The sequence below is a fragment of the Ranitomeya variabilis genome, chromosome 3 (genome assembly GCF_051348905.1).
Source record: "Ranitomeya variabilis isolate aRanVar5 chromosome 3, aRanVar5.hap1, whole genome shotgun sequence".
NCBI lineage: Eukaryota > Metazoa > Chordata > Amphibia > Anura > Dendrobatidae > Ranitomeya > Ranitomeya variabilis.
Genome location: NC_135234.1, coordinates 76,251,180 through 76,264,070, shown reverse-complemented (window position 1 = coordinate 76,264,070; position 12,891 = coordinate 76,251,180). Strand labels below are relative to the sequence as shown.

The following is a 12,891-nucleotide window of genomic DNA, read 5'->3' as shown; positions in this document are numbered from 1 at the left end:
TCACACGAATCCGCAAAGTGGGCACATAGCCTTAGGGTTAGGGTTGGAATTAGAGTTAGGGTTGGAATTAGGGCTAGGGTTGGAAATAGGGTTAAGATTAGGCTTGTGGTTAGGGTTAAGGATAGGGTTAGGGGTGTGTTGGGGTTACAGTTGTGGTTAGGGTTGGGATTAGGGTTAGGGTTGGGATTAGGGTTAGGGTTGGGATTATGGTTACAGGTGTGTTGGGGTTAGGGTTGTGGTTAGGGGTGTGTTGGGGTTAGGGTTGTGATTAGGGTTATGGCTACAATTGGAATTAGGGTTAGGGGTGTGTTGGGGTTAGTGTTTAAGTTAGAATTGAGGGGTTTACACTGTTTAGGCACATCAGGGGTCTCCAAACGCAACATGGCGCCACCATTGATTCCAGCCAATCTTGCGTTTAAAAAGTCAAATGGTGCTCCCTCCCTTCCAAGCCCCGACGTGCGCCCAAACAGTGGTTTACCCCCACATATGGGGTACCAGCGTACTCAGGACAAACTGGGCAACAACTATTGGGGTCCAATTTCTCCTGTTACCCTTGCGAAAATAAAAAATTACTTGCTAAAACATAATTTTTGAGGAAAGAACAATTATTTTTTATTTTCACGGCTCTGCGTTGTAAACTTCTGTGAAGCACTTGGGGTTGAATGTGCTGACCACACATCTAGATAAGTTCTTTGGGGGGTCTAGTTTCCAAAATGGGGTCACTTATGGGGTGTTTCTACTGTTTCGGCACATCAGGGGCTCTGCAAATGCAACGTGACGCCCGCAGACCATTCCATCAAAGTCTGCATTTCAAATGTCACTACTTCCCTTCCGAGCCCTGACGTGCGCCCAAACAGTGGTTTACCCCCACATATGGGGTATCAGCGTACTCAGGACAAACTGGGCAACAAATATTGGGGTCCAATTTCTCCTGTTACCCTTGTGAAAATAAAAAATTGCTTGCTAAAATATCTTTTTTGAGGACAGAAAAATGATTTTTTATTTTCACGGCTCTGCGTTGTAAACTTCTGTGAAGCACTTGGGGGTTGAACGTGCTCACCACACATCTAGATAAGTTCCTTGGGGGGTCTAGTTTCCAAAATGGGGTCACTTGTGGGGGGTTTCTACTGTTTAGGCACATCAGGGGCTCTGCAAACGTAACATGATGCCCGCAGACCATTCCATCAAAGTCTGCATTCCAAATCGTCACTACTTCCCTTCCGAGCCCCGGCATGTGCCCAAACAGTGGTTTACCCCCACATATGGGGTATCAGCGTACTCAGGAGAAACTGGACAACAACTTTTGGGGTCAAATTTCTCCTGTTACCCTTGGGAAAATTAAAAAATTCTGGGCTAAAAAAATATTTTTGAGGAAAGAAAACACATTTATTTTTTTCACGGCTCTGCGTTATAAACTTCTGTGAAGCACTTAGGGGTTCAAAGTGCTCACCACACATCTAGATAAGTTCCCTTGGGGGTCTAGTTTCCAAAGTGGGGTCACTTGTGGAGAGTTCCTACTGTTTAGGCACATCAGGGGCTCTGCAAACGCAACGTGACGCCCCCAGACCATTCCATCAAAGTCTGCATTTCAAAACGTCAATACTTCCCTTCTGAACTCCGACGTGTGCCAAAACAGTGGTTTACCCCCACATATGGGGTATCAGCGTACTCAGGAGAAACTGGACAACAACTTTTGGGGTCCAATTTCTCCTGTTACCCTTGTGAAAATAAAAAATTGCTTGCTAAAACATCTTTTTTGAGGACAGAAAAATGATTTTTTATTTTCACGGCTCTGCGTTGTAAACTTCTGTGAAGCACTTGAGGGTTGAACGTGCTCACCACACATCTAGATAAGTTCCTTGGGGGGTCTAGTTTCCAAAATGGGGTCACTTGTGGGGGGTTTCTACTGTTTAGGCACATCAGGGGCTCTGCAAACGTAACATGATGCCCGCAGACCATTCCATCAAAGTCTGCATTCCAAATCGTCACTACTTCCCTTCCGAGCCCCGGCATGTGCCCAAACAGTGGTTTACCCCCACATATGGGGTATCAGCGTACTCAGGAGAAACTGGACAACAACTTTTGGGGTCCAATTTCTCTTGTTACCCTTGGGAAAATAAAAAATTGTGGGCTAAAAAATAATTTTTGAGAAAAGAAAAATTATTTTTTATTTTCATGGCTCTGCGTTATAAACTTCTGTGAAGCACTTGGGGGTTCAAAGTGCTCACCACACATCTAGATTAGTTCCTTGGGAGGTCTAGTTTCCAAAATGGGGTCACTTGTGCAGGAGCTCCAATGTTTAGGCACACAGGGGCTCTCCAAACGCGACATGGTGTCCGCTAATGATTGAAGCTAATTTTCCATTCAAAAAGCCAAATGGCGTGCCTTCCCTTCCGAGCCCTGCCGTGCGCCCAAACAGTGGTTTACCCCCACATATGGGGTATCATCGTACTCAGGACAAACTGGACAACAACATTTGGGGTCCAATTTTTCCTATTACCCTTGGGAAAATAAAAAATTCCGGGCTAAAAATAATTTTTGAGGAAATAAAAATAATTTTTTATTTTCATGGCTCTGCTTTATAAACTTCTGTGAAGCACCTGGGGGTTTTAAGTGCTCACTATGCATCTAAATAAGTTCCTTGGGGGGGTCTAGTTTCCAAAATGGGGTCACTTGTGCGGGAGCTCCAATGTTTAGGCACACAGGGGCTCTCCAAACGCGACATGGTGTCCGCTAACGATTAGAGCTAATTTTCCATTCAAAAAGTCAAATGGCGCGCCTTCCCTTCCGAGCCTTGCCGTGCACCCAAACAGTGGTTTACCCCCACATATGAGGTATCGGTGTACTCAGGAGAAATTGTCCAACAAATTTTAGGATCCATTTTATCCTGTTGCCCATGTGAAATTGAAAAAATTGAGGCTAAAATAATTTTTTTGCGAAAAAAAAGTACTTTTTCATTTTTACGGATTAATTTATGAAGCACCTGGGGGTTTAAAGTGCTCACTATGCTTCTAGATAAGTTCCTTGGGGGGTCTAGTTTCCAAAATGGGGTCACTTGTGGGGGAGCTCCAATGTTTAGGCACACGGGGGCTCTCCAAACGCGACATGGTGTCCGCTAAAGATTGGAGCCAATTTTTCATTCAAAAAGTCAAATGGCGCTCCTTCCCTTCCGAGCCCTGCCGTGCGCGCAAACAGTGGTTTACCCCCACATATGAGGTATCAGCGTACTCAGGACAAATTGGACAACAACGTTCGTGGTCCAGTTTCTCCTTTTACCCTTGGGAAAATAAAAAAATTGTTGCGAAAAGATCATTTTTGTGACTAAAAAGTTAAATGTTCATTTTTTCCTTCCATGTTGCTTCTGCTGCTGTGAAACACCTGAAGGGTTAATAAACTTCTTAAATGTGGTTTTGAGCACCTTGAGGGGTGCAGTTTTTAGAATGGTGTCACTTTTGGGTATTTTCAGCCATATAGAACCCTCAAAATGACTTCAAATGTGAGGTGGTCCCTAAAAAAAATGGTTTTGTAAATTTTGTTGTAAAAATGAGAAATCACTGGCCAAATTTTAACCCTTATAACTTCCTAGCAAAAAAAAAATTTGTTTCCAAAATTGTGCTGATGTAAAGTAGACATGTGGGAAATGTTATTTATTAACTATTTTGTGTCACATAACTCTCTGGTTTAACAGAATAAAAATTCAAAATGTGAAAATTGCAACATTTTCAAAATTTTCGCCAAATTTCCGTTTTTTTTTTTACAAATAAACTCAAATTATCGACCTAAATTTACCACTAACATGAAGCCCAATATTTCACGAAAAAACAATCTCAGAATCGCTAGGATCCGTTGAAGTGTTCCTGAGTTATTACCTCATAAAGGGACACTGGTCAGAATTGCAAAAAATGGCAAGGTCATTAAGGCCAAAATAGGCTGGGTCATGAACGGGTTAAAACAGTGTATAATTTGAGTATTTTCTATCACGTAAGCCCCTCAAAGTCACTTCAAATGTGATGTGGTCTCTAAAAAATTGGATTTGTACATTTTGTTAAAAAAATAAAAAAACTGCCGATCAATTTTTAACCATTCTAACTTCCTGACAAGAAAAAATTATGTTTAACCCCTTCACCCCCGGAGCTTTTTCCGTTTTTTCGTTTTCTTTTTTTTTCTCCCCTCCTTCCCAGAACCATAACTTTTTTATCTTTCAGTCAATATGGCCATGTGAGGGCTTATTTTTTGCGGGACGATTTGTACTTTTGAACGATACCATTGGTTTTACCATGCCGTGTAACAGAAAACGGGAAAAAAATTCCAAGTGTGATGAAATTGCAAAAAAGTGCAATCTCACACTTGTTTTTTGTTTGGCTTTTTTGCTAGGTTCACCAAGTGCTAAAACTGACCTGCCATTATGATTCTCCAGGTCATTACGAGTTCATAGACACCTAACATGTCTAGGTAATTTTTTATCTAAGTGGTGGAAAAAAATTCCAAAATTTGCAAACAAAAAAAGAAATTGTGCTATTTTCCGATATCTGTAGAGTCTCCATATTTCGTGATCTGGGGTCAGATGAGGGCTTATTTTTCGCGTGCCGAGTTGGCGTTTTTACTGATACCATTTCAGTTCAGATACGTTCTTTTGATCGGCCGTTATTGCATTTTAATGCAATGTCGCGGCGACCAAAAAAACGTAATTTTGGCGTTTTGATTTTTTTTCTCGCTACGCCATTTAGCGATCAGGTTAATCCTTTGTTTTTATTGATAGATCGGGCGATTCTGAACGCGGCGATACCAAATATGTGCAGGTTTGATTTTTTTTTAATTGTTTTATTTTGATTGGGGCGAAAGGGGGGTGATTTAAACTTTTATATATTTTAAATTTTTTTTATATTTTTAAACACTTTTTTTAAAAATTTTTTGGCTTGCTTCAATAGCCTCCATAGGAGGCTAGAAGTATGCACAACACGATCGCCTCTGCTACATAGAGGTGAAGTACAGATCACCTCTATGTAGTAGAAATGGTCGTGTACTTTGAACGCTGACCACAGGGTGGCGCTCAAAGCATTCGGCCATCAACAACCATAGAGGTCTCAAGGAGACCTCTGGTTGTTATGGCAATGCACCGCTGACCCCCGATCATGTGACGGGGGTCAGCGGTGCGAGTATTTCCGGCCGCGCGGCCGGGAGCGCCTGTTAAATGCCGCTGTCAGCGCTTGACGGCGGCATTTAACTAGTTAATGGGTGCGGGCGGATCGCGATTCCGCTCGCGCTCATTGCGCGCATATGTCAGCTGTACAAAACAGCTGACATGTCGCGGCTTTAAGGTGGGCTCACCGCCGGAGCCCACCTTGAAGCAGGGGTTCTGCCAGCTGACGTACTATTCCGTCAGCTGGCAGAAAGGGGTTAAAAAATGATGGAGGTGTAAAACAGACAAATGTGAAATGTTATTTATTAGCTGTTTTGTTTGGTATAACTATTGTGTTTAAGGGTATAAATATTCAAAGTTTGAAAATGGCAAAATTTTATGTCAAATTTCCGAGTTTTTCATAAATAAACGCATATCATATCGACGTAAATTTACCACTAACTTGAAGTACATCATGTCACGAAAAAACATTCCCAGAATAACTGGGATCTGTTGAAGCGTTGCAGAGTTATTACATTACCAAGTGGCACCAGTCAGAATTGAAAAATGTGGCCTGGTCAGAAAGGTGAAAAATACCCCCAAATGGGGTCAATATTCCACCTGTAGATACTGTGTGGCCTTACTGCCCCCCTGTATTCCTCTAGTTGAATCCTGAGCAAATTGCAGTGATTCTGTACGGTAAATTGATTTTCTACATCTCTTTTAAGTGCCTCTTTTATTTCCAGGGGCATATTGGTTCCTGGTGGGTTTGGATCACGAGGAACCGAAGGAAAACTTCAAGCAATCACCTGGGCCAGAGAAAGAAAGATTCCCTTCCTAGGTACAGCTGAGCCAAGTAACTGACTCCAGAAATAGCAATATGATACGGACAAGCGCAGTCAATGTGATGGGACAGGAGTGTGTCGCCGAGGTTCCTGGCAATTAGCGCGTCTGTGAGATGAATTACACACTTCATAGAGAAGCAGATTTCTCATTACAAGTCAGGAGATGAGCGGACAGTTGACTGACCTTGTGCAGAAGAGCGATTAAGACTTGTTTTGTTAGAGGAGATGAAGCTTTGGAGAGATTTAGTTTGTATAGTAGGTGAAGATCAGAAAGGGAAGTTTGAGAAGAAAATATTCCGTAACAATAACATGACGGTATAAATGCACTAAAGTAGTCTATCACTTTTCATCAGATATACAGTGCCTTGATCAGTAGTAGGGTAATGACAGATGAATGACCAAAAACGTGGCACCGCAATGGGGCAAGGCAAAGATATATATACAGTACAGACCAAAAGTTTGGACACACCTTCTCATTTAAAGATTTTTCTGTATTTTCATGACAATGAAAATTGTACATTCACACTGAAGGCATCAAAACTATGAATTAACACATGTGGAATTATATACTTAGCAAAAAAGTGTGAAACAACTGAAATTCTGTCTTATATTCTAGGTTCTTCAAAGTAGCCACCTTTTGCTTTGATGACTGCTTTGCACACTCTTGGCATTCTCTTGATGAGCTTCAAGAGGTAGTCACCGGGAATGGTCTTCCAACAATCTGGAAGGAGTTCTGTTATGGTTCTCAATGGCAAGAGAACATAGCCCAGCAAACATAAGAACTAGCTCTTGGAAGGATGGAAACTAAACTGACCATGAACGAAACCTGCCGCACAACTAACAGTAGCCGGGTAGCGTAGCCTGCGTTTTATCCCTAGACGCCCAGCGCCGGCCGGAGGACTAACTAATCCTGGCAGAGGAAAATATAGTCCTGGCTCACCTCTAGAGAAATTTCCCTGAAAGGCAGACAGAGGCCCCCACAAATATTGGCGGTGATTTTAGATGAAATGACAAACGTAGTATGAAAATAGGTTTAGCAAAATTGAGGTCCGCTTACTAGATAGCAGGAAGACAGAAAGGGCACTTTCATGGTCAGCTGAAAACCCTATCAAAACACCATCCTGAAATTACTTTAAGACTCTAGTATTAACTCATAACATCAGAGTGGCAATTTCAGATCACAAGAGCTTTCCAGACACAGAAACGAAACTACAGCTGTGAACTGGAACAAAATGCAAAAACAAACAAGGACTAAAGTCCAACTTAGCTGGGAGTTGTCTAGCAGCAGGAACATGCACAGAAAGGCTTCTGATTACAATGTTGACCGGCATGGAAGTGACAGAGGAGCAAGGCTAAATAGCGACTCCCACATCCTGATGGAAACAGGTGAACAGAGAGGATGATGCACACCAGTTCAATTCCACCAGTGGCCACCGGGGGAGCCCAAAATCCAATTTCACAACAGTACCCCCCCCTCAAGGAGGGGGCACCGAACCCTCACCAGAACCACCAGGGCGATCAGGATGAGCCCTATGAAAGGCACGGACCAAATCGGAGGCATGAACATCAGAGGCAGTCACCCAAGAATTATCCTCCTGACCGTATCCCTTCCATTTGACCAGATACTGGAGTTTCCGTCTGGAAACACGGGAGTCCAAGATTTTTTCCACAACGTACTCCAACTCGCCCTCAACCAACACCGGAGCAGGAGGCTCAACGGAAGGCACAACCGGTACCTCATACCTGCGCAATAATGACCGATGAAAAACATTATGAATAGAAAAAGATGCAGGGAGGTCCAAACGGAAGGACACAGGGTTAAGAATCTCCAATATCTTGTACGGGCCGATGAACCGAGGCTTAAACTTGGGAGAAGAAACCCTCATAGGGACAAAACGAGAAGACAACCACACCAAGTCCCCAACACAAAGCCGAGGACCAACCCGACGCCGGCGGTTGGCAAAAAGCTGAGTCTTCTCCTGGGACAACTTCAAATTGTCCACTACCTGCCCCCAAATCTGATGCAACCTCTCCACCACAGCATCCACTCCAGGACAATCCGAAGATTCCACCTGACCAGAAGAAAATCGAGGATGAAACCCCGAATTACAGAAAAAGGGAGACACCAAGGTGGCAGAGCTGGCCCGATTATTGAGGGCAAACTCCGCTAAAGGCAAAAAAGCAACCCAATCATCCTGATCTGCAGACACAAAACACCTCAAATATGTCTCCAAGGTCTGATTCGTCCGCTCGGTCTGGACATTAGTCTGAGGATGGAAAGCAGACGAGAAAGACAAATCTATGCCCATCCTAGCACAGAATGCTCGCCAAAATCTAGACACGAATTGGGTACCTCTGTCAGAAACGATATTCTCCGGAATACCATGCAAACGGACCACATTTTGAAAAAACAGAGGAACCAACTCGGAAGAAGAAGGCAACTTAGGCAGGGGAACCAAATGGACCATCTTAGAGAAACGATCACACACCACCCAGATGACAGACATCTTCTGAGAAACAGGAAGATCCGAAATAAAATCCATCGAGATGTGCGTCCAGGGCCTCTTCGGGATAGGCAAGGGCAACAACAATCCACTAGCCCGAGAACAACAAGGCTTGGCCCGAGCACAAACATCACAAGACTGCACGAAGCCTCGCACATCTCGAGACAGGGAAGGCCACCAGAAGGACCTTGCCACCAAATCCCTGGTACCAAAGATTCCAGGATGACCTGCCAACGCAGAAGAATGAACCTCAGAAATGACTTTACTGGTCCAATCATCAGGAACAAACAGTCTACCAGGTGGGCAACGATCAGGTCTATCCGCCTGAAACTCCTGCAAGGTCCGCCGCAGGTCTGGAGAAACGGCAGACAATATCACTCCATCCTTAAGGATACCTGTAGGTTCAGAATTACCAGGGGAGTCAGGCTCAAAACTCCTAGAAAGGGCATCCGCCTTAACATTCTTAGAACCCGGCAGGTAGGACACCACAAAATTAAACCGAGAGAAAAACAACGACCAGCGCGCCTGTCTAGGATTCAGGCGTCTGGCGGACTCAAGATAAATTAGATTTTTGTGGTCAGTCAATACCACCACCTGATGTCTAGCCCCCTCAAGCCAATGACGCCACTCCTCAAAAGCCCACTTCATGGCCAAAAGCTCCCGATTCCCAACATCATAATTCCGCTCGGCGGGCGAAAATTTACGCGAGAAAAAAGCACAAGGTCTCATCACGGAGCAATCGGAACTTCTCTGCGACAAAACCGCCCCAGCTCCGATTTCAGAAGCGTCGACCTCAACCTGAAAAGGAAGAGCAACATCAGGCTGACGCAACACAGGGGCGGAAGAAAAGCGGCGCTTAAGCTCCCGAAAGGCCTCCACAGCAGCAGGGGACCAATCAGCAACATCAGCACCCTTCTTAGTCAAATCAGTCAATGGTTTAACAACATCAGAAAAACCAGCAATAAATCGACGATAAAAGTTAGCAAAGCCCAAAAATTTCTGAAGACTCTTAAGAGAAGAGGGTTGCGTCCAATCACAAATAGCCTGAACCTTGACAGGATCCATCTCGATGGAAGAGGGGGAAAAAATATATCCCAAAAAGGAAATCTTTTGAACCCCAAAAACGCACTTAGAACCCTTCACACACAAGGAATTAGACCGCAAAACCTGAAAAACCCTCCTGACCTGCTGGACATGAGAGTCCCAGTCATCCGAAAAAATCAAAATATCATCCAGATACACAATCATAAATTTATCCAAATAATCACGGAAAATGTCATGCATAAAGGACTGAAAGACTGAAGGGGCATTTGAAAGACCAAAAGGCATCACCAAATACTCAAAGTGGCCCTCGGGCGTATTAAATGCGGTTTTCCACTCATCCCCCTGCTTAATTCGCACCAAATTATACGCCCCACGGAGATCTATCTTAGAGAACCACTTGGCCCCCTTTATGCGAGCAAACAAATCAGTCAGCAGTGGCAACGGATATTGATATTTAACCGTGATTTTATTCAAAAGCCGATAATCAATGCACGGCCTCAAAGAGCCATCTTTCTTAGCCACAAAGAAAAAACCGGCTCCTAAGGGAGATGACGAAGGACGAATATGTCCCTTTTCCAAGGACTCCTTTATATATTCTCGCATAGCAGCATGTTCAGGCACAGACAGATTAAATAAACGACCCTTAGGGTATTTACTACCCGGAATCAAATCTATGGCACAATCACACTCCCGGTGCGGAGGTAATGAACCAAGCTTAGGTTCTTCAAAAACGTCACGATATTCAGTCAAGAATTCAGGAATCTCAGAGGGAATAGATGATGAAATGGAAACCACAGGTACGTCCCCATGCGTCCCCTTACATCCCCAGCTTAACACAGACATAGCTTTCCAGTCAAGGACTGGGTTATGAGATTGCAGCCATGGCAATCCAAGCACCAACACATCATGTAGGTTATACAGCACAAGAAAGCGAATAATCTCCTGGTGATCCGGATTAATCCGCATAGTTACTTGTGTCCAGTATTGTGGTTTATTGCTAGCCAATGGGGTGGAGTCAATCCCCTTCAGGGGTATAGGAGTTTCAAGAGGCTCCAAATCATACCCACAGCGTTTGGCAAAGGACCAATCCATAAGACTCAAAGCGGCGCCAGAGTCGACATAGGCATCCGCGGTAATAGATGATAAAGAACAAATCAGGGTCACAGATAGAATAAACTTAGACTGTAAAGTGCCAATTGAAACAGACTTATCAAGCTTCTTAGTACGCTTAGAGCATGCTGATATAACATGAGTTGAATCACCGCAATAGAAGCACAACCCATTTTTTCGTCTAAAATTCTGCCGTTCACTTCTGGACAGAATTCTATCACATTGCATATTCTCTGGCGTCTTCTCAGTAGACACCGCCAAATGGTGCACAAGTTTGCGCTCCCGCAGACGCCTATCGTTCTGGATAGCCATTGTCATGGACTCATTCAGACCCGCAGGCACAGGGAACCCCACCATAACATCCTTAATGGCATCAGAGAGACCCTCTCTGAAATTCGCCGCCAGGGCGCACTCATTCCACTGAGTAAGCACAGCCCATTTACGGAATTTCTGGCAGTATATTTCAGCTTCGTCTTGACCCTGAGATAGGGACATCAAGGCCTTTTCCGCCTGAAGTTCTAACTGAGGTTCCTCATAAAGCAACCCCAAGGCCAGAAAAAACGCATCCACATTGAGCAACGCAGGATCCCCTGGAGCCAATGCAAAAGCCCAATCCTGAGGGTCGCCCCGGAGCAAGGAAATCACAATCCTGACCTGCTGAGCAGGATCTCCAGCAGAGCAAGATTTCAGGGACAAAAACAACTTGCAATTATTTTTGAAATTTTGAAAGCAAGATCTATTCCCCGAGAAAAATTCAGGCAAAGGAATTCTAGGTTCAGATATAGGAACATGAACAACAAAATCTTGTAAATTTTGAACTTTCGTGGTGAGATTATTCAAACCTGCAGCTAAACTCTGAATATCCATTTTAAACAGGTGAACACAGAGCCATTCCAGGATTAGAAGGAGAGAGAGAGAGAAAGGCTGCAATATAGGCAGACTTGCAAGAGATTCAATTACAAGCACACTCAGAACTGAAGGAAAAAAAAAAAAAAAAAATCTTCAGCAGACTTCTCTTTTCTCTCCTTTCTCTGTCAATTAATTTAACCCTTTGGGGCCGGTCAAACTGTTATGGTTCTCAATGGCAAGAGAACATAGCCCAGCAAACATAAGAACTAGCTCTTGGAAGGATGGAAACTAAACTGACCATGAACTAAACCTGCCGCACAACTAACAGTAGCCGGGTAGCGTAGCCTGCGTTTTATCCCTAGACGCCCAGCGCCGGCCGGAGGACTAACTAATCCTGGCAGAGGAAAATATAGTCCTGGCTCACCTCTAGAGAAATTTCCCCGAAAGGCAGACAGAGGCCCCCACAAATATTGGCGGTGATTTTAGATGAAATGACAAACGTAGTATGAAAATAGGTTTAGCAAAATTGAGGTCCGCTTACTAGATAGCAGGAAGACAGAAAGGGCACTTTCATGGTCAGCTGAAAACCCTATCAAAACACCATCCTGAAATTACTTTAAGACTCTAGTATTAACTCATAACATCAGAGTGGCAATTTCAGATCACAAGAGCTTTCCAGACACAGAAACGAAACTACAGCTGTGAACTGGAACAAAATGCAAAAACAAACAAGGACTAAAGTCCAACTTAGCTGGGAGTTGTCTAGCAGCAGGAACATGCACAGAAAGGCTTCTGATTACAATGTTGACCGGCATGGAAGTGACAGAGGAGCAAGGCTAAATAGCGACTCCCACATCCTGATGGAAACAGGTGAACAGAGAGGATGATGCACACCAGTTCAATTCCACCAGTGGCCACCGGGGGAGCCCAAAATCCAATTTCACAACAGAGTTCCCAGAGATACTTAGCACTTGTTGGCCCTTTTGCCTTCACTCGATTGGGTTCAGGTCTGGTGACTGTGGAGGCCAGGTCATCTGGCGTAGCACCCCATCACTCTCCTTCTTGGTCAAATAGCCCTTACACAGCCTGTAGGTGTGTTTGGGGTTATTGTCCTGTTGAAAAATAAATGATGGTCCAACTAAACGCAAACCGTTTGCCGCTGCAAGATGCTGTGGTAGCCATGCTGGTTCAGTATACCTTCAATTTTGAATAAATCCCCAACAGTGTCACCAGCAAAGCACCCCCCACACCATCACACCTCCTCCTCCATGCTTCACGGTGGGAACCAGACATGTAAAGTCCATCCGTTCACCTTTTCTGTGTCGCATAAAGACATGGTGGTTGGAACCAAAGATCTCAAATTTGGACTCATCACACCAAAGTACAGATTTCCACTGGTCTAATGTCCATTCCTTGTGTT

At 44.1% G+C, this 12,891-nt stretch overlaps 1 protein-coding gene across 4 annotated transcripts in view; it reads left to right on the top strand.

Annotated features, from left to right (window-relative positions):
* The window catches only part of CTPS2 (CTP synthase 2), a 187,962-nt gene that overhangs the window by 74,196 nt on the left and 100,875 nt on the right, over positions 1-12,891 (top strand). For all 4 annotated transcript variants that reach the window (XM_077294206.1, XM_077294205.1, XM_077294203.1 and 1 more), the window contains one exon: positions 5,866-5,960. In XM_077294206.1, the coding sequence (XP_077150321.1) occupies positions 5,866-5,960 (95 nt within the window). The remainder of the gene's footprint in view (positions 1-5,865; positions 5,961-12,891) is intronic.